This window comes from Alnus glutinosa, chromosome 7 (genome assembly GCF_958979055.1).
Source record: "Alnus glutinosa chromosome 7, dhAlnGlut1.1, whole genome shotgun sequence".
In the NCBI taxonomy this organism is placed as follows: Eukaryota; Viridiplantae; Streptophyta; class Magnoliopsida; order Fagales; family Betulaceae; genus Alnus; species Alnus glutinosa.
In genome coordinates, this window is record NC_084892.1 from 4,288,014 (window position 1) to 4,308,196 (window position 20,183).

Below are 20,183 nucleotides of genomic sequence, written 5' to 3' on the forward strand. Positions count from 1 at the left end.
AAAATAATAAAAGTAAACTAAATACGGATAGTAATTGCATGAAGCGGATACGGACCGATGCAGATATCTAAAAGTGATAAGCACATTATGCAGATGCAGATATTGTAAATAATCGCATCTGCATGTGCAACCCATTAATATATACTTAGCAAAACTGTGCAACACATTTGATTCCTTGCCTGAATTGGTATTCGATCAATATAGTTCAAATTAAAAGATTCTAAAGTCCTTGAGCTACGGTTTCCATGTCTGCATATATAACGTTTAGTACGTACTCCAACTATAACGTTTTCATAACAATATATATATAGTAGATCTGTTTGTCGCATCCACACTCGCCATGGCCGGAATGGAGCATGTCATTTCTGTGGAGGAGTTGCTTTCGAGGAAGGTTAAAGTCGTTAGAACAGAAGCTGGTGAAACAAGCAGAGGCAATGTCCAACCTATCATTGCCGCTGATCAGGAGACCCAAAGGTATGTTAGAATATATTTTTATATAATTGTGATTGATTATTCATCTTTGTGATTTCATTATCTTGTATGAGAAAACTTCACTTAAGGGTACCGAACTATTGGTCTATTTAACTTAAGGGTAATGAACTTAAAAACGTCTCAAATTAAGCTATCTAATTTCCAAAACATCTCAATAATATGTACCCCATTTGGATTTGCCTTTAAATTCTGCCAAAATTTTCAAAATATCCCTATGTTTTTTTTTTAAAAAATTTTATAAAACTTTTCAAAAATTTAGGCATTGGTGTTTTTGCAAATTTCTAAATTTTGACAGGATTTAACAACAAATCCCAATTATTTGGTATTTGTTGGTCTTATTTGATAATCCAGACCCATTTAAGGCCATAGTTGGCCAAATTTTCAGCCAACTGGTCCTCATATTTGGCTTACAATTGCCCAAGTTGGCTTCATATTTGATTCATAGTTTACTCTATTTTGGGTATTTGGCCCATTTTCAGCCTATTGTTGTTAAAGGTCCATCTCCGGTCACCATCGTTGATTGCCACCAAGTCCAGTCACCACCGCAGGCTTCCACCAACTCCAACAAGTTTCCAACCATCATCTTTGGCCTCCGCCGCTGACTGTTGCCACATTAAGCAAAAAAAAAAAAAAAGCCATTATTTTCAAACTCAAGTATCCAAAATGTTCTACCTTGAGTTTACACGGGATGTTAGAATATATTTTAATATAATTGTAATTGATAATTAAATCCTTGTGATTTGATTAATTAATTTATATTGTATTCACCTATCAGGTTTTTCTTATAAATATGGATCATTGGTATTGTTAATTAACCTTATCAAGAAATAGGAACACAGTATAATGCTAAGGGCTTTAACCTATATGAATGTACGTAGCTGATAAACCAAATTATTGTGTGCTTCTCTTTCTCTTTATTCCATGTAAGCTGTAATTGTTGTGTGTTTCTCTCTCATTATTCCCTTTAATTAATTTCCTCTTCAATGTTTATGAATTTGTTCAAGTGGGAGTATTGAAGTCGGCCAAGCAATAGAGATCAAAGTCAGTCCCAGCACGGAGCAGAGGTTGAAGCGATTAGAGAAGGCAGGAGATCAAGCGGAAAAAACTGGACGAAAGATACAACAGGTTCCGTTTTTGCTGCGAGATAACAAAAATGTGGCCAAGTATTTTGAGCCAAAGGTGGTGTCTTTCGGTCCTATCCATCACGGTAAGCCAAGGTACCAGCTTGCAGAAGAGAATAAGCTTCTATTGGCAAACAAGTTCGTCGAGGAGAGTGGGAAGGGTAAGAAAGCTGAAAGTTTGTACGTCGAAATTGAGAAGAAAATCAAGCAACTGAGGGAGTACTTCGATGAGGAGGTGAATAAGAAGTATGAGGACGATGAGTACCTCGCCTGGATGCTGTTCGTGGACGGGTGTGCAGTATTACAATTCATATACTACGTAGTTGAAGACAAATTCAAAGATTTGAAAATAAAAGACGATCGAGTGGTGTTTGGGGTAGCGGATTTGTTCTTGTTAGAAAATCAACTTCCTTATCAACTCCTCGAGGATTTGATGGAGTTGAGCGAGAATAAAAAGCGCTTTAAGGATTCGATCGACAGTTTCATTGAAAGGCATTCAAATTGCAAGGATAAAAAGACCAGCATAGAAAAGCCGCCGGCAGACGATGATAAAAAGACCAGCATAAGTATAGAAAAGCCGCCGGCAGACGATGATAGAAAGACCAGCATAGGTATAGAAAAGGCTGAAATGCCGCCGGCCCATCTTCTCGATCGTTTGCGAACAAGACTCCTTCGTGATTCGAAAAACAAAAGCAACGACGAATATATGTGTATGGGTCAAAAAGGGCAAGATAATTGGCAATCATATCGCAACATACAGGAACTTAAAGCAGCAGGAATCCAATTGAAGCCTAGTGAAAGTAGTTCCTTGGCAGACGTATCTTTTACTGATCACCCATTCAATTTCTACCCTGGATACATTTATCTTCCTCGAATAACAGTAGACGACTCAACGGGGGCAAAGTTCTTGAACTTGATAGCCTATGAGATGTGTCCAAATTTCGACAATGACTTCGGCGTCACTTCTTACATATGCTTCCTTGATTCACTCATTGATCATCCAGACGACGTGAAGGAGCTAAGGAACGCCCGCATACTCCACAACCTCCTTGGTAGCGACAAAGAAGTGTCCCGTCTCTTCAATGACATAGCCACTGACTTGGTGCCTAACCCCAAAACATATGGCTATGTCAAAGGGCAAATTCAGAAGTGCTACGACACTAAGTGGAAGACCTGGATAGCTCAGGTCATTCACGACCATTTCAGCAGCCCCTGGACAATCGTGGGTTTCACTGCAGCAGTATTAGTTTTTCTTTTAACTGCCATCCAGACTTGGTACACAGTCTTCTCCCCCTGACCCCTGAGATCACAAAAAGGCCGGTCCTCAAAACTTGTTTGTTTTTGTCTCCAAATAAAACTACCCCCTTTGATCTATCTCCCCTGTCCCGCTCCTCTGTATCCTTCAGAAAAAAAAAAAGAAAAAAAAGTACATCCAGGTCCATGGGGTTCCATTCAATTATTTCCTTTTGCTTTAGTGTTTGCATGCAAAATAAGTCCGAGTGAATGTATCTTATACTTTAATTGATGTAATATGTATGTATGGAATGAGATAAACATGAATATTGTTAAGTGTTAACTGTGTTGTCCATAGCTAATTAAGTTTTAAGTATGAATATTTCATACAATATATCCCGTACTCAATTATGATTTAGTTCTGCAATTTAAGCAGATCACGATATATAGACATTTGCAAATGGTTGAATTTTTGTCTTGAGCTGTCGTAACTCATGGAGAAGCGTTGATCAGATCTAAGTTATACATGGTTGCACCACCCCCTGCTTTGATGAGAACTCGCATCTCACAATTATAGGTAGCAGGAAATTGCAGAGAAATCCCCGCTTTATCACCAAATTGAGTCAAAATAGAGGTTCTATCGGATTAGAACAATATATCCACCAAGAAAGTTCCTTGCCATTGCAAGTCACACTTACAACCAAAGTTGAGCAACCCTCGTAGTTGCAAAAGTTTTCTTCCAGACCAATAGCAATCTCCACAAAAGCTTGATAAAAAAAATGCATGGCATTTAATTTTCTAATCAATAGCATTCAAAAGCAGAAATCCATTGTATAAAATGGCGATTTGATACACACAACTGTTATATTGCTTCCAAAATTATTGAAAAAGGAGATGGGTTCATCAATCCTTTCGAGCCACAGTTGATCTAAGCTAGTCTTATGATTCACACAATATTCCCCACTCTTCCAATCTTCAGATAAACCGGAAACTTCACGATCTTCTGGTCTTGTCCATCTTCACTCCAAGCACGCTTAAATTTCTCAATCACATCATCGCTCAAAAGCTCCACACCCTTCTCCCTCGCCGTGTTATACGCTGACCACGATCTTAAGTAAGTAAAATAATGATCCAAATCCATCAATTTTTCAGTTACAAACTGAAATGGCCCAGTGTGATCAACTCCATCCACCGGCTCAAATGGAAAATGGATGCTCCTGTACTTGTCGTCCACTAATTTACGTGCCGGCTCCCAATAGGGTTCTACAGTAACATTATAAAAGGGTAGGAAGACTGAGTCGACAGAGTCATTGACTTCTGGCACGGTGTAGCACCATGCGGCTATGACCCCATGGGGTTTTTTGAGTACCCATTTCACTTGTTGGTAGAAATTAGGGAGGTCGAACCAGTGGAGGGCCTGAGCAATCGTCACAACATCCACGCTTGATTCAGGAGCAATGCTTTCAAGCTCGGCAATAGACATGGTGGGGGGGGTTTGTTGGTATCTTATATTGGGTAGCCTTGGCGCAAATGAGAGCTGCTTTGGGCTTGTATCCGTGGCTATCACATTCTTGTAGATCCCAGCAAGCTGAAATGAAGTTGAATTGAATTTTATCATACAAATGCTGATAAAAAATTTCTCAGGGTAATATGGGCCAGTTGAATCTGCTCCCAAAATGCAAAGTAGATTATCTAGGCGTTAAAATTTTAGGCATGATATACCAAAGAGCTGTTGCTTCAATGATGATGCAAGTGCCCAATACTGAATTTTGCCTGAATTGAATATCCCATATACAACAAAAGGCTGCAACTTCTAGGAAGAGGAAAGGGAAAAAGGAACTCACCGATCGAGCAGCCTGACCGCTTCCGGTGCCCACGTCCCACGCAAGGTCTTTAGAGGGTGTCTTGGAAGCAATGAATTCAAACAACTCTGGAGGGAAACTAGGCCGACCCTCCGCGTAATTCTCCGCCTGCTTAATGAACAATTCTGCCATCCCTCTCTCTCTCTCTCTCCTCTCTAACTCTTTGTCTCTCGTTTTACGGTTGGATCTATTCAACTTGGGCTACCATTTATAGATTGTAAAAATTGAAGATAATAGCCCATGTGATGACAACTTGGGGTTCTTTTTGGATTATTTGAAGAGGCAGGTCCAACTTGGTTTGCCCTCAGTAGTTAGTGCAGAATATAAGCACGTCATGGGTGACGGAGAAAGAGGCTTCGTAATCAAAACGGGCACGCCAAGTGACGGAGTCGTGGCCGAGTTGTGTCCTGCAGCATTGAGCAGTCAGCTAAAAACTCATCTATGTATACAGCAAGCTGGAATTCTTGAAAGGTATGTACTGGCAGTATTTCCAACAAAATTTAATCAATTTTTTGAGTTTGAATTTCTTCTTTTTGCATGAACTCTCTCTTGCAATTCATTCTCTACTATCGTTAGAGTTCGCAGAATCCGCCACCGGTGTTCACCAGAGGTTGCCGAAAGTCATCAGCAGGTAATTTTACGTACGAGCAGAGCCAAACGCTAAAAAATATTTTAGGGGTAATTACATTTTTTCCTTATCAACTACCAATCATTGTCAACATGCCCCTATGAACTGACACTTCGACCAAAAGAGAGTATTCAACTACCAACTTTACATACTTTGCCCCCTTCCGTCAGTTTAATTCGTAAAAAGACTTAAATACCCTCACTCAAATTTAAAAATGACATAAATACCCTCAACTTTTTTAAATATATTAATTTTAATATTTTTTATTAATTATTGTTGGAGGGTATTTTGGTCTTTAAAACAAAATTAATGCCCAAAAATAGAATATTCCGTCCAAGTTAACGGGATTCCCTGACGGAAGGGGGCAAAATATGTAAAGTTGGTAGTTGGATACTTTCTTTTGGTTGGATACTCTCTTTTGGTCGAAGTGTCAGTTCATGGGGGCATGTTGACAATGACTAGTAGTTAATGGAATGAAAAGGTAATTACCCCAATATTTTATGTTGAAACAAATAGAACCTCGGATAAAAAGACTCACTAGGAGCCTTAGCTAATGACTCACTCATACAAGAGCTAAAGAGATTTTTCTTTTTCTTTTTTATAATTTTAAGCTAAAATTTTACAAGAGAGCATTGTATAAAAAGACCCCATCATCTCTAAAAACAGATATTTTACTAAGTCTTTCTCAAAAAAATTTTAACTGGCTTAACCATTGAAGGCTCTTGAGAGCAAAAATAGAGGTACCCACTCCAGTGGATGGAAGCAAAAATAGAGGCGCTAGTGTAAGGGGAACGATTGAGGTAGCGAATGAGTTGCGCCTGCCGGATGATGTAATTCTCGCGATTGAGTTTGATGGTGATAAGGTGAGTGAGGTTTGTAAGTGGTATAGTAGGTGAGGGGGAGAAAGTTTGTGTGGTGGGTTGGGTAGTGGAAGAGATGTTTGATATAAATGCAAAGAGAGAAAAGTGATGTGCAAGGAACAAGAAAACAGAGAAGGAAAGCTAGTCCACTGCTTATATAAACAACAATCACACCTCTCATTGCTTTGTAAACAAAATAGCAATTTTAACAGTGATATTCGGTATCCATCAGTTAACCTTCTAATCAACAGCATTCAACAGCAGAATTCCATTATATAAAATGGCAATGTGATAAACACAATTGGCATGTTATAATGTTATTGGAAAGGGAAATGGAATGGACTCTATCATTCCCTTGGAACAAAATGATTTAGTTCAATTCCCTATAAATGAGCCACAATTGCTCTAAGCTAGTCTTTTGGTTTTACATATTCCCCACTCTTCCAATCCTTAAATAAATTGGAAACTTTACAACCTTCTGGTCTTGTCCATCTTCAGTCCAAGCACGCTTAAATTCCTCAATCACATCATCGCTCAAAAGCTCCACACCCTTCTCTCTCGCTGTTTGACATGCTGACAGCGATCTTATGTAAGAAAAATAATGATCTAAATCCATCAATTTTTCATTTACAAACTGAAATGGCCCAGTATGATCAACTCCATCCACTGGCTCAAATGGAAAATGGATGCTCCTATACTTGTCGAACATTAATTTACGTGCTGGCTCCCAATAGGTTTCTACAGCAGTATTATAAAAGGGTTGGAAGACTGAGTCGACCGAGTGATTAACTTCTGGCATGGTGTAGCACCATGGAGCTATGACACCATGGGGTTTTTTGAGTACCCATTTCACTTGTTGGTAGAAATTAGGGAGGTCGAACCAGTGGAGGGCCTGAGCAATCGTCACAACATCCACGCTTGATTCAGGAGCAACGTTGCTTTCAAGCTCGGCTATAGACATGGTGGGAGGGGTTTGTTGGTACCTTATATTGGGTAGCCTCGGCGCGAATGAGAGCTGCTTTGGGCTTGTATCTGTGGCTATCACATTCTTGTATATCCCAGCTAGCTGCAAATGAAGTTGAATTTATCATAAAATTGTTGATAAAAAAATTTTCAGGGGGATTTGGGCTGGTTGAATCTGCTCCCAAAATGCAAAGTAGATTATTTAAAACCAATCCGTCAAAATTTGAGGCATGATATACCAAAGACATGTTGCTTCAATGATGATAGAAGTGCCCGAAAGTGAATATTGCCTGAATTGAATATCCCACACACACAACAAAGGGCTGCAATTTCTAGGAGGAAAGGGAAAAAGAAACTCACAGATCGAGCAGCCTGACCGCTTCCGGTGCCGACGTCCCACGCAAGGTCTTGAGAGGGTGTCTTGGAAGCAATGAATTCAAACAATTCTGGAGGGTAGCTAGGCCGACCCTCCGCGTAATGCCCCGCCTGCTTAATGAACAATTCCGCCATCTCTCTCGCAAGTATTCAGGTTGTTGGATCTATTCAACTGTTGCTACCATTTATAGATTGAAAAAATTGAAGATAATAGCCCATGTGCTGTGAATCAGAGCCACTTGTCTAACTGGGGAAGGATCACCCACGGGAATTTCGTATATATGTGTGTGTATCTGAGAGAGAGAGAGAGAGATGAGAATTTGGGATTGAAGGACGAGTTGTGGGCGGTGGGTAGGGAGAGGTGGCGTGGAGTTGGGGAGGGGAAGAAAAGCACGGAGAGTTGAAAAAGTGGGTTGGATATTTGATTAAGGAGAAATATTCCCGTCCATCTCCTTGGTTTTTTCTTTTCTTTTTTTTCAAATCAATCATTGGTAATTTGGTATGTTCATTCGGTCCAATCCACATTTAATCATGACTTGCGTAAAAACCACTTGAATGCATGCACTTTGATGAGTATAAAAATTTTGAGTGTCAATTTATGGTTGTGTGTTAAATTTGAATTGTATTAAATCATAAATATAAGATTATTAAAGTCAATCATAATTTGACTTATATCAAATTAATTATTTCTTATTAACATTTATTTTTAAAAAAAAAAAAAAAAAAAAAAAAACTACTTGAAAAGCTTTACCAAACACATACCTAGGTCTTCCTTAAATTGACTTCATTAGCAAAGAAGAATCCACGAAATCTCCACAAAGCAACAGAACAATCAAAACAAAATAGAGCCAACATCTCAACCATTTCATGAGTTAAAATTGTGAAATTTAGGACTCAAAAGAACTTGTAAAAAAAATACTAATAAATATGACAACCATTTAAAACATGCCGTATCAACCATTATAAAAATAGATATAATAAATAAAGTGAAGACTAAAACAAATATCGTTGAAGAGAATCAGTGGTCAAAACCTTTGGCATAGCAGGGAATTTGTGGATAAAGAAGATGTGTAACAAAGTGATCCGCCTATATGCAATTTTATTCTTTCCTTATTTATTTATTTATTTTTAATAAGAGAAATGGTTACAAGGAAAAATCCTTTCCACTTTTTTCTTAACAATAAGATTATATCTATCCTCAACACTTTTGGGGCGTTAGGCCTCTTTTGATAATGGTTTTCAAAACATTAAAATGTTTTCAAAACAATAATAAAACATTTATTTTTTTATATCAAAACTATTAACAAACAATTCAAAAAATACAAAACTTTGAAGATGTTTTGGGTTGGGAGGAAGAACAGAGGCGTCGGTGTCAGGAAACGGTATAAAGCATGGGGTGGTGGTGGAGATCGGAAACCACTGATAGGGGAAGGTGGGGTGTTTGTCGATTATGGCTTTGAAACCATATAACATAAGATGGTTTGCTATTCTATTTCTCCCCACATAGAATCTACAACAGGTGTTTGATATAAACACAAGGAGAGGGAACTGACGTGCAATGAACATGAAAAAAGAAAAGGAAAATCTACTGCTGATTTGAACGCCAATTTTAACAATAATATTCAGTACCCATCAGTTAAACTTCTAATCAATAGCATTCAACAGCAGAATTCCATTATATAAAATGAGAATGTGATAAACACAATTGACATGTTCCAATAATATTCAGTACCCATCACTCCTTTGGAACAAAATGGTTTAGTTCAATTCCCTATAAAATGCGCCACAATATATTACTCTAAGCCAGTCTCTTGATTTTACATATTCCCCACTCTTCCAATCCTTAAATAAATTGGGAACTTGACAACCTTCTGGTCTTGTCCATCTTCAGTCCAAGCGCGCTTAAATTTCTCAATCACATCATCGCTCAAAAGCTCCACACCCTTCTCCCTTGCTGTTTGATACGATGACCACGATCTTAAGTAAGTCAAATGAAGATCTAAATCCATCAATTTTTCGGTTACAAACTGAAATGGCCCAGTGTGATCAACTCCATCCACTGGCTCAAATGGGAAATGGATGCTCCCATACTTGTCGTCTACTAATTTACGTCCCGGCTCCCAATAGGGGTCTACAATAATCTTATAATAGGGCTGGAAGACTGAATCGACCAAGTCATTAACTTCTGGCACAGTGTAGCACCATGCGGCTATGACCCCATGAGGTTTTTTGAGTACCCATTTCACTGTTGGTAGAAATTAGGGAGGTCTAACCAGTGGAAGGCCTGAGCAATCGTCACAACATCCACGCTTGATTCAGGAGCGACTTTGCTTTCAAGCTCGGGTATAGACATGGTGGGAGGTGTATGTTGGTATCTTATATTGGGTAGCCTCGGCGCGAATGAGAGCTGCTTTGGGCTTGTATCTGTGGCTATCACATTCTTGTAGATCCCAGCTAGCTGAAAATAAAGTTGAATTTATCATACAAATTAAATATTGATCAAAAATTTATCAGGTGAATTTGGGCTGCTTGACTCTGGCTCCAAAATTGCACAAGAGCTGTTGCTTCAATGATGATAGAAGTGCCCAATACTGAATTTTGCCTGAATTGAATATCCCATATACAACAAAAGGCTGCGACTTCTAGGAAGAGGAAAGGGAAAAAGAAACTCACCGATCGAGCAGCCTGACCGCTTCCGGTACCTACGTCCCACGCAAGGTCTTGAGAGGGTGTCTTGGAAGCAATGAATTCAAACAATTCTGGAGGGTAACTAGGCCGACCCTCCGCGTAATTCTCCGCCTGCTTAAGGAACAATTCTGCCATCTCTCTCGCAAGTTTTCAGGTTGAATCTATTCAATTTTGGCTACCAATATTTATAGTCTGAAATAATTGAAGATAATAGCTCATGTGATATGAATCAGAACCACATGCCAATTTTCAAAACTTTACGGGCAGGTCTAACTGGGGAAGCATCACGTAATCGCAAGTTTACAGGTTGGACTATTCAACTTGGGCTGCCTAGCTTTCCCGGAGAAATGCTCCAAGTGTCCCTCTAAAATTGACTGATGTGGTTTTTACAATTTTTAATAGATTAAAATTTAATAATAATCTTTCTCGTGATCGTGACACTGTTTGTTGAACAGTGTCACAAAACCAGGCAACGCCGGTGATGGCGCTCGACCGAGATTGGATCCAACCCTTTTTTTTAACATTTAGAGTATCACTTTTGCTTCTCCATCTCTTATTTTAACGTTTCTCTCTCATCTGTTAAAACAAAGGAAGCACCAAACCCAAACCATGTCTGTCATTCACAAGCACCCAAACACACCCATGTCCGCCTTACACACGTAATTTATTTATAGGTTAGGTTAGACCCTCAATTAAAATTTTCATTAATGATTCCTCACATCAAAGAATAAAAATCAGAATCAAATCAATTCTGATTATAATTTCCAAATAATTCCTTATTTACAATAAATTATAAAAAAAAAAACCTATATATAATTGTGTTTAATTTAGGGAATAATTGTACTATTGGTCCATGGAATTGACCAAAATTATAAATAACATCATGTGGTTTAAAAAGTTCATGGAAGGTCCTTATGGTAAACTATAATTATAAATCAGTCTCTAAACACGTTTTTTATACACTAAGTTAACAAATTTCGTTAGTTAGCCACCAATTATAATTCCTTTTTTTTTTTTTAACATGTTTCTTTCCAATTAATTGGCTTTCAAATGATGAGCAAGTGAGGAAAAAAAAAAAAAAAAAAAAAGGACAAAAATTAGATAAAAATACTCATAAGCATAAAAGAATTATCAAGTAAACTTGCTGATAAGAACCATCACGAACTTGCTGTGAAGAAAAAATTTGGAAATAAAAATCTTCCACAACTAAACTCTTGATCATCACGTGAAAGCCAATTAATTAGAAATGGAATATAAAGAAAAAAAAATAAAAAAAAAAAAAGAGAAAGAAAGAAAGAAGAAGAAGAAGGATATTAATATAATTAACATTTAATAAGGATATTAATTACAATTTAATTAGGATAATGATCATAAATAATGAAAAACAATAATATTAACTATAAAATAACTATATAATTATTAGTTATAGATTATAATATATATTTATATTAATTATACTAAATATTCAATGATAATACATTTAAATATATTATTATAAAATAGTTATAGTTATATGGTTAATAAAATAGTATAATGTTTACGATTATCATAGATAATTAATTTTTTTTTTTAAAAAAAAAATAGATAATAATAATAATTCTCAAATTTCTAATAAATATTACTAATAATTATCATGATTGGCTGAAGACCCCATGTTTCAGCCAATCACCTATTTTAAAATTTTAAAAAAGCTAATTGTAGTTCGATCCATGCGTTAAGTCTTAGAGCTTGTTTGGGGATTGCACTTGGAAATAGATCTTTTGTTTTTTTTTTTTTTTTTTTTAAAAAAAAAAAAAAGAACCCTCATTTAATTTTTAAGCTTCTCCAAAAATACAATTTTGAAAATTTTAGAGGAAAAAAGGTAACAAAATGATTTTTTAAGTTTTTTACCAAATGGATCCATTCTTTGCTTGGCACAGTTGTTATTTATTTATTAAAAGCACTTTCTAAGTTCCTTAATACAATCCCAAACATTTTCTACATACTTAACTAGTTGGCAATTAAAGAAACAAATTTTAATTAGTTCAATGCATATAGTCAAGGCATTTTTGACCCAAAAAAAAAAAAACAAAACAAAAGAAATTATGCAAAAATAAGTGTTTCATAAAACATCAAATTTCAGCCAAAACACCTATCAGAATAGAACCCGTTGTTTTTTTTAATCCTGAAAATCATTGATGATTGAATCTATGTTAATTGTTGCAGCAACTTCTCTTTCAATGTACACCATTAGAGAATCCGTCAAAAACTTATTTTCAATTTTGTTGCGAAGCCTAGTTTTGACAATATTCATGGCTGAAAATGTTTACTCACAAATCACAATATAACAAATTGACAATGATTTCACTTTCACACTTTTTTTTTTAAAGGTTAAAACTTTCTTAAATTTCAAATATCACTTTAAACATTATTATAATTTATCACTAACACAAATTCTACACAAATGACACAAAATTTGTACAAAATTTTAAATTTGTCTTCACTTCTTCCTTACGCTTCAGTTCTCACGGTTCATATCTATAAAATAAAAAACTCAAAAAAATAAAAAAATAAAAAAGTTCTCACGCTTCACCAAATTTGTATAAAATTTGAGTTTTTTCTCCTTATAAGTCAATGAGTCAATAGTCTATTAGTGTAACCTTTTTTATCCTATTTTATATTGTACTCTCTTCTCTTGAGTTTAGACACTTCTTCCAAAAGTTATCTTATTTTTTTATTGTACTCTCTTTTTTAGTTCTCTAGACTCTTCTTCCAGACAGTGTGAGAGACGGAGAGTCCTCTTCTAAAATCCAATCGTGACGTCCTCTTCACTTCTTCTTCATACTTCAGTTCAAGTTTTCAGTTTTCCCCCTTAGGCCCTAACCCCATTCACGTTTTCAGTTCTCTTCTTCAATTCTTTACCATATGACCGGAAAAAATAAACAAAATATTAAGGTTTCAGAACTTACAAAGTTATAATAAAGTGGAAGCACTGAAGGCTGAAATAGTGGCTGACTGCCGATGGGATCAAAGTCATAAGACAGTGACAGTCTATTGAAGATGAGGTTTAAGAAGGTTTTTTCTGGGTTTAATTAGGTATGGTGATTTTTTTGAAATTTTGTTCTCCATTTTTTTTGTTTATGCTTGTGGTCATGTGGAATGTAGCTTGGCGAGAAAGTTTTTTGTAAGTTTAATTGGGTAAGGCAAATTGGTTGTGTTGGAAGGCCCCCGTTAAGTGCTTGGTGACGGCTTCGGATTTTTATAATAAATCTGTGGATTGTAGGGGGCTTTTTTTTAGGCTTGTTTGGTTAAGGCAAAAAAAATAATTGGGTAAGGGCCAAATTAATTTGTTCAGAAGGGGCCAATAGGCTAAAATAATTTTTTTTTCTTTAGATTTTTTTTTTCAATAAATTGGGGGGTGGCCATCATTTTATCTTTTTCAGGAGAAGATAAGTACCTCAAAAAAGTGTAGTAGTTGTAGAATATTGGAACCATCAAACCATAGAACCCATGCATGCATTTTGACAAAAGTATATATGCTTTATATATACTTGGCTTGACTCAATGATAAAATCATAAAATAACTACGTACAGTTTTGTCGGCAAAAAAAAAAAAAAAAGTATATACCAGACTTGTTGTGTTAGGCAATACTTTTTCACGTGTATCTCATTCACATATATTCCTCCATCTTATTGTTTGAAGCCCGATACATCATGTATCACATGCATGTTTCCCATGCTTAAGTTTCCCAGTACTATCATGTATATATATATGAATTAAATAATGCTAGGACGACAGCCATATCACCAGATTTAATTAATTGCTTTGTTGCGTGCAAACTTGCTACGACCGGAATGGAGCCTCAGCATATTGTTTCCATTGACGAGATCGAGCTTCACTCGAGGAAGATTGTCAAAATAGAAGAAAGCAGCAGTCACAACCGGCCTGCCACTACCAGGTATTGAAACTGATAATTAAATAAAGAGATGAAAGATATAGAGATTAAGGTGATTTGGTTTATGATTTATATCTACACGTTAAAATTTTATAGGCTACATCTTTCCTTCATATTTGATCTGAGTACAAAGCTCTATTTATAGGGCTTTGCATGTGATTTGAATAATTTCAAATACAAACATATTCCTTAGACTAGGGTTAACAAATCCCTTAATTTATGGTAATCAAATCATTTAAATCAATTGATTTATGGGATACAAATTAACAATTATCTCAAAGATTTCTATCCTTTATCATGTTTTTACAAGATGAACGGTCTGTTAGTGATTGTTAATCTTGAATATCAAATGGCTAAAAAATGGCTTTATGGCTTAAATTGAAACATCGGTTGCTATGACCGGAACTTTGATTTCGACAACTTTGGCCAGAACGAGACCAACTATGGACCTGAAATAGGCTAAATAGACCACACAAATGCCTTCTCTCGTTTTTTTCTTCTTCCTTTTTTTTTTTTTTTTTTTTTTTTTTTTTTTTTTTTTTCATGCCTTCCAACACAAAGTTCTTTCGATCCATTACCAATTGTGAATAGCACAACAAAGCCTAGTGAAAAGCACTTTTTTTTTCATCCGATAAAATACAAGAATTCAAGATCTATGGGGAGAAGATCTGTAAAAATATTGACTATCAAGAACTAGAATTAAAAAAAATAATAATAATAAAAAATAGACTCGTATCTCATTTTGTTTTCTGATATCATATGAAAATTAGAGACAAAACGATAAGAGAATAAAATGAGGCAAAATATAAAATAAATAAATAATAATAATTGAAATCCATAGGATCGAAACTGATAATTAAATAAAGAGGAAAAGATATAGAACTTAAGGTGATTTGGCCTATGACATACATCCACACGATAAAGTCTTATAAGCTACATCTTTTCTTCATATTTGATCTAAGTACAAGGTTCTATTTATAGAGCTTTACATGTAATTTGAATAATTTTAAATACAAATATATCCCTTAGATTAGTGTTAATAAATTCCTTAATTTTCGGTAATCAAATCATCTAAATCTAGTTATTTCAAATGATTTCTATCATGCCACTACCAGGGAGGAAAAGATTAAAACGTTAATGAGGGCTCAAATAAAAGCGGTGGAAGAGGCAAGAATACAAAAGGTTATATTCTTGCTGCGAGATCATGACAATTTCGTGAAGTACTTTGAGCCAAGAGTGGCATCATTCGGTCCTATCCATCATGGCAAGCCAAAGTACCAGCGAGGAGAGAAATACAAGCTTATGTTGGCGCATGAGTTCGTCCAAGGTTGCAGTGGCAACAATGAAACTAATTTATACGAGAATATAAATTGTTTATACGAGCATGTTAAGAAGGAAATCAAGGGACTGAAGGAATGCTTCGAGGAGGAATGCTTCGAGGAGAAGGTGGTGAAGGAGTATGATGATGAGTCCCTCGCCTGGATGTTGTTCGTGGATGGTTGCGCAATACTACAGTATATATTATGTGCTACTTCTCCTGCTGCAAATGACAAGTTCAAACCTCCTGCTCTTGCTGCAAATGACAACTTCAAACCTCTTGCTCCTGCTCCAACTGCTGTTGCAAATGACAAGTTCAAACCTCCTGCTCCGGCTCCTGCTGCAAACGACAAGTTCAAACCTCCTGCTCCTGCTCCTGCTGCAAATGACAAGTTCAAAGAGTTGAATATAAAAAACGACAGCGTAGCCTTTATTCAACAAGATTTGTTCTTGCTGGAGAACCAGGTTCCTTATCGTCTTCTCAAGTTATTGATGAGGTTGAGCGGGAAGGAAGTCCAGTTGAGTAAATTAATTGAAAGTTTCATTCAAAACATCAATTATTTGCAAAGGGAGCAGCAAACACCAGAAGAAGAAAGAGACCCAACCCATCTTCTCGACCTTCTGAGAACAAGACTCTTAGGTCCTCCGAGTCCGAGATGGCCCTATAAAAAGACCAGAATATGTATAGAAAAGCCGGCCCATCTTCTTGATCGTCTACGAACAAGACTCTTTTGCAATCCGGAAAACAAAAGCAACAACAAAAATATGAGTGGGGGCCAATCGTATCGCAACGTGCAGGAACTTAGAGCAGCAGGAATCCAATTGAAGCCTAGCGAAAGTAGTTCCCTGGCAGACGTAGCTTTTACTGACCAATTCACTTTCTACCCTGGATATATTTATCTCCCTCCAATAACTGTAGACGACTCAACGGGGCCAAAGTTCTTGAACTTGATAGCCTATGAGATGTGTCCAGATTTCGACTATGACTTCGGCGTCTACTCTTACATATCCTTCCTTGATTCGCTCATTGATCATCCCGACGACGTGAAGGAGCTGAGGAAAGCGCAAGTACTCAACAACCTCCTCGGTAGCGACAAGGAAGTGTCTCAGCTCTTCAATGACATAGCCACTGACTTGGTGCCTAACCCCAAAACATATGACGATGTCAAAAAGCAGATTCAGAAGTGCTACAACAGTAAGTGGAAGACATGGATAGCTCAGGCCATTCACGACCATTTCAGCAGCCCCTGGACATTCGTGGGTTTCACTGCAGGATTATTAATATTTTTTCTTACTGCCACCCAGACTTGGTACACAGTCTTCTCTCCGGCCCCCTGACCCCTGAGATCACAAAAAGGTACTCAAAACTTGTTTGTTTTTAGTTGTCTCCAAATAAATCTACCCCCTTTTATTTCCATTCAATTCAATTTTAATTATTTACTTTTGCTTTAGAACTGTTTGCATGTAAAATAAGTTGGATCTATTCGACTGTTGCTACCATTTATAGATTGAAAAAATTGAAGATAATAGCCCATGTGCTGTGAATCAGAGCCACTTGTCTAACTGGGAAAGGATCACCCACGGGAATTTCGTATATGTGTGTATCTGAGAGAGAGAGAGAGATGAGAATTTGGGATTGAAGGACGAGTTGTGGGCGGTGGGTAGGGAGAGCTGGCGCGGGGCTGGGGAGGCGAAGAAAAGCAAGGAGAGTTGAAAAAAGTGAGCAAAAAATGGAGTTGGATATTTGATCAAGGAGAAATGTTCCCGTCCATCTCCTTGGTTTTTTCTTTGGGTCTGTTAATACGGTCCAATCCACATTTAATCATGACTTGTGGAAAAACCACTTAAATGCTTGCACTTGATGAGTATAAAAATAGGCTTAGGTCAAAATTAAGGGGGTTAATTCATGTTTATGTGTTGGATTTGGGTCGTATTGAAACATTTGTATAAGACTATACAAGTCAACTATAATTCAACCTATTTAATTAAACAGGTCAAACTCCTCAATTTTAACCAACTAATTTTGTGTTGAATTCGAATTGGTTCACGGCTCATGTTAAAAATTGTCAATCCTAACCGAAACTCAAGTCCCGATCGAAGATAATATGTCTATTTGAGAGAGAGAGAGAGAGAGAGTACGGCCAAGTTTCATAACAGTAACCTTCTGCTCCCACATCTCATTCTAGCCATCAAGCCATAAGTTAAATTTAGGACTCAAAAGAACTCGTAAAAAAACAAGTTAAAAATGATATAAATAATGTTATTTTATACATTCATTTCACACCGATCAAAATAACGACTTAATGTGTTTTAAGTGGAAAACCCCAAAACACCTATACAAGACAAACCAACATTTAAATCTCAATGAATACAAGTATATATATACTTTCTGGCAGTTCCCAAGTACTCTTACATAATTTTAAGTTTTCGATCTATACTTTTTGCAAATTTACACTTTGAAGCAACCTAACTCTAATTTCCAAACTAATCTTTTGAAGAATCTTCTCTTCTGAATTTCCGAAAGTACGTGAGCACCATACATGTCTGGAGACTCCAAATGTTCTTTCATGTCATGTTCATCTCGAAATTCATGCACTTTTGATCAGTTAATTCTATAAAAAAATGTACGAACGTAAAACTTTTGTGCAAACCTTAATTAGAAATAATTCATGTACAACAGTTGTACATATGTTATATAGAAATGCAGACATATGGAGTGAAACTCACATTCGTTGTGTAAGAATCATTGCTCAACCTTAATACAGTCTGGGATATTAGAAGTGGCTCCAAACTTTGTGTGAACAGCATTTTTTATTTTTAGATTTTTTTTTTTTATTTTTTTAAATTGAGAGAATTAATCTACTTTTTGTTTTACTATTTAAATACATTATACAATAGCTTCCTTTATCATTTTCAAGTTTATAAGAGATACTCGTGACTATCTCTTATAAACTAATCACTTTATGTGAGTTATTCATTTCTTCTGATTAATATAGGACTGAAGTGTTACATATTTTTTTATATCACTTCAATCACTTCTTAAAAAATAAAGAATAAAAAAATAAAAACTCCTCAAAAAGCTTTACCAAAGATTAACTATGTCCTCCTTAAATTGACTTCATTAGCAAAGAAGAATCCATGAGGATAGCGATCTTGAAGAACTTAGCTTAGAAGGTTTTTTTTTTTTTTTTTTAATTCAATTTATTAAATTAACAATTGAAAAAACTATATACATGATCCTCGAAGTGGCAACTGGCAAATCATCAATATGGATCACGATCTATTTGCGGCCTTTTTTTATAACCCTAAAATCAATTCTGATTATAATTACTAAATAATTTCATATATAGTATAAAGGGTTAAAGACCTTTTTGTTATTTGTGGTTTGAAAACTTTATTTTTTGGTACCTCAATTTCAATTCACATTATAGATGATACCTGAGTTTTAGGAAAAGACGGACTTAATTCCTCCGTCTATTTTTCTGTCTAAAATTTAACAGACTGTCACATCAACGCCACTTAACACCCCTAGCATCGCAACACATGTCCCGCTCATCACGTCAGACAACACATAAGTGTCATGTCACTGCCACATTTTTTTATTTTTATTTTTTTTAAAAAAAAAAAGCTTTAAAAATAAAAATAAAAAATGAAAAAATAAAAGAAGGGGTGGCTCAGCCCACCCCACCACTGGTCTAGGGGTGGTTGAGGGGTGGTTCGACCACCCCATGGCCTTTTGGAATTTTGGACTGTTATATGATTCTGGGTTTCGTTGTCTTTTTTCTTAAATCTATCCGCTTTTTGATGCTGCCTTGAGCGGCTGAGCCCTGATCTTATGCCCAAGAAAAAGGATCAGTGTTTTGTTCTGGAAAAACCCTCACATCACATTAGTTATCTCACGACCAAAATGTCTCTACCTTTTCTTGCTTCTGGGTACTGGGTAGAGCTTTCTTGAGATGGGTTTCTCGGAATTCGTTTCTTCTTGATGCAATTCCTCTTTCAGAAGACAAATAATTGTCACTAATTACACACAGCGTTTTGTTTGATTTGCTACTAGGTTTTGTTCCTTGTTCCTTGTTATGCACCTTACCGTACTGATGAGAAGATGAAAGCTACCAGAAGAATGTGGAAGGGGGTGTAATGTTCGAACAAAGGTTACTTGATACCAGGGCTCAAGTAACCCTTGATGGCTGTCACGTGTTTATCTTACAGGAACCAGATAAGAATGTGCAGTCCAGCTAAAGAAGGATATCAGGGTCATTTAAGGTTAATCGTATGGGTTAGTTGTAACTTACCTTTAAGTCAGTTATATTGTATTTCCCTAAAATCGTTCCGAACTGTACTGGAACATGGTAGTGGGCGACAGCCCAGTAGCGTAGTGGGTTTGTATTAGAGTAGTGAGTTGTATCAGTTAAGGGTTGAGTTAGTTATGTGTACTGGGCCTTAGTGGGTAGTTGAGGGTAACCATTCCAGGAAATGATTGCAATGAGCTTCTTGTATTTATTAGCTACCGAGTAATATAATGGTATCAATTTGAGAGTTGAAACGGATAGCCGCATGCTAGTGTGTGAAGGATTAGCCCTTCAAAGTACTAATTTTACTAATATAATATCTAGGCACATAACAAGTGGTATCATAGCTGCGTTCCTGTGACCATGATTGAGGGTACTCGTACATCTCAGTTAGCTGAGGCTCTTACCAAGTTGAGA

The 20,183-nt window shown here is 36.3% G+C and overlaps 4 protein-coding genes and 1 pseudogene across 4 annotated transcripts; 2 read left to right on the top strand and 3 right to left on the bottom strand.

Moving 5' to 3' along the window:
- The first annotated feature begins 304 nt into the window (after nt 1-304).
- On the top strand, nt 305-3,173 carry LOC133873662 (UPF0481 protein At3g47200-like). The gene is made up of 2 exons (XM_062311401.1): nt 305-474; nt 1,497-3,173. Exons 1-2 carry the CDS (start codon nt 341-343, stop codon nt 2,908-2,910), a joined length of 1,548 nt encoding a protein of 515 aa, XP_062167385.1. The 5' UTR covers nt 305-340; the 3' UTR covers nt 2,911-3,173.
- Nucleotides 3,174-3,617: 444 nt separating this feature from the next.
- Nucleotides 3,618-4,901, bottom strand: LOC133873663 (uncharacterized). The gene is made up of 2 exons (XM_062311402.1): nt 4,691-4,901; nt 3,618-4,434 (listed from the first exon to the last, which is right to left on the bottom strand). Exons 1-2 carry the CDS (start codon nt 4,838-4,840, stop codon nt 3,793-3,795), a joined length of 792 nt encoding a protein of 263 aa, XP_062167386.1. The 5' UTR covers nt 4,841-4,901; the 3' UTR covers nt 3,618-3,792.
- Nucleotides 4,902-6,446: 1,545 nt separating this feature from the next.
- On the bottom strand, nt 6,447-7,955 carry LOC133872204 (uncharacterized). The gene is made up of 2 exons (XM_062309650.1): nt 7,520-7,955; nt 6,447-7,262 (listed from the first exon to the last, which is right to left on the bottom strand). The coding sequence occupies exons 1-2, from the start codon at nt 7,667-7,669 to the stop codon at nt 6,621-6,623; spliced, it is 792 nt and encodes a 263-aa protein (XP_062165634.1). The 5' UTR covers nt 7,670-7,955; the 3' UTR covers nt 6,447-6,620.
- Nucleotides 7,956-9,186: 1,231 nt separating this feature from the next.
- LOC133873588 (uncharacterized) lies at nt 9,187-10,548 on the bottom strand (annotated as a pseudogene).
- Nucleotides 10,549-14,022: 3,474 nt separating this feature from the next.
- LOC133874370 (uncharacterized) lies at nt 14,023-16,932 on the top strand. The gene is made up of 2 exons (XM_062312270.1): nt 14,023-14,160; nt 15,273-16,932. The coding sequence occupies exons 1-2, from the start codon at nt 14,057-14,059 to the stop codon at nt 16,810-16,812; spliced, it is 1,644 nt and encodes a 547-aa protein (XP_062168254.1). The 5' UTR covers nt 14,023-14,056; the 3' UTR covers nt 16,813-16,932.
- Nucleotides 16,933-20,183: the final 3,251 nt, after the last annotated feature.

Bases quoted from the DNA above. Each gene is read 5' to 3' on its own strand.
- LOC133873662 (XM_062311401.1), top strand. From the start codon at position 341: ATGGCCGGAATGGAGCATGTCATTTCTGTGGAGGAGTTGCTTTCGAGG. The intron at 475-1,496 runs GTATGTTAGAAT...AATTTGTTCAAG, and splicing joins GCTGATCAGGAGACCCAAAG to TGGGAGTATTGAAGTCGGCC.
- LOC133873663 (XM_062311402.1), bottom strand. From the start codon at position 4,840: ATGGCAGAATTGTTCATTAAGCAGGCGGAGAATTACGCGGAGGGTCGG. The intron at 4,435-4,690 runs GTGAGTTCCTTT...ACTTCATTTCAG, and splicing joins GCGGTCAGGCTGCTCGATCG to CTTGCTGGGATCTACAAGAA.
- LOC133872204 (XM_062309650.1), bottom strand. From the start codon at position 7,669: ATGGCGGAATTGTTCATTAAGCAGGCGGGGCATTACGCGGAGGGTCGG. The intron at 7,263-7,519 runs GTGAGTTTCTTT...CTTCATTTGCAG, and splicing joins GCGGTCAGGCTGCTCGATCT to CTAGCTGGGATATACAAGAA.
- LOC133874370 (XM_062312270.1), top strand. From the start codon at position 14,057: ATGGAGCCTCAGCATATTGTTTCCATTGACGAGATCGAGCTTCACTCG. The intron at 14,161-15,272 runs GTATTGAAACTG...TGCCACTACCAG, and splicing joins AACCGGCCTGCCACTACCAG to GGAGGAAAAGATTAAAACGT.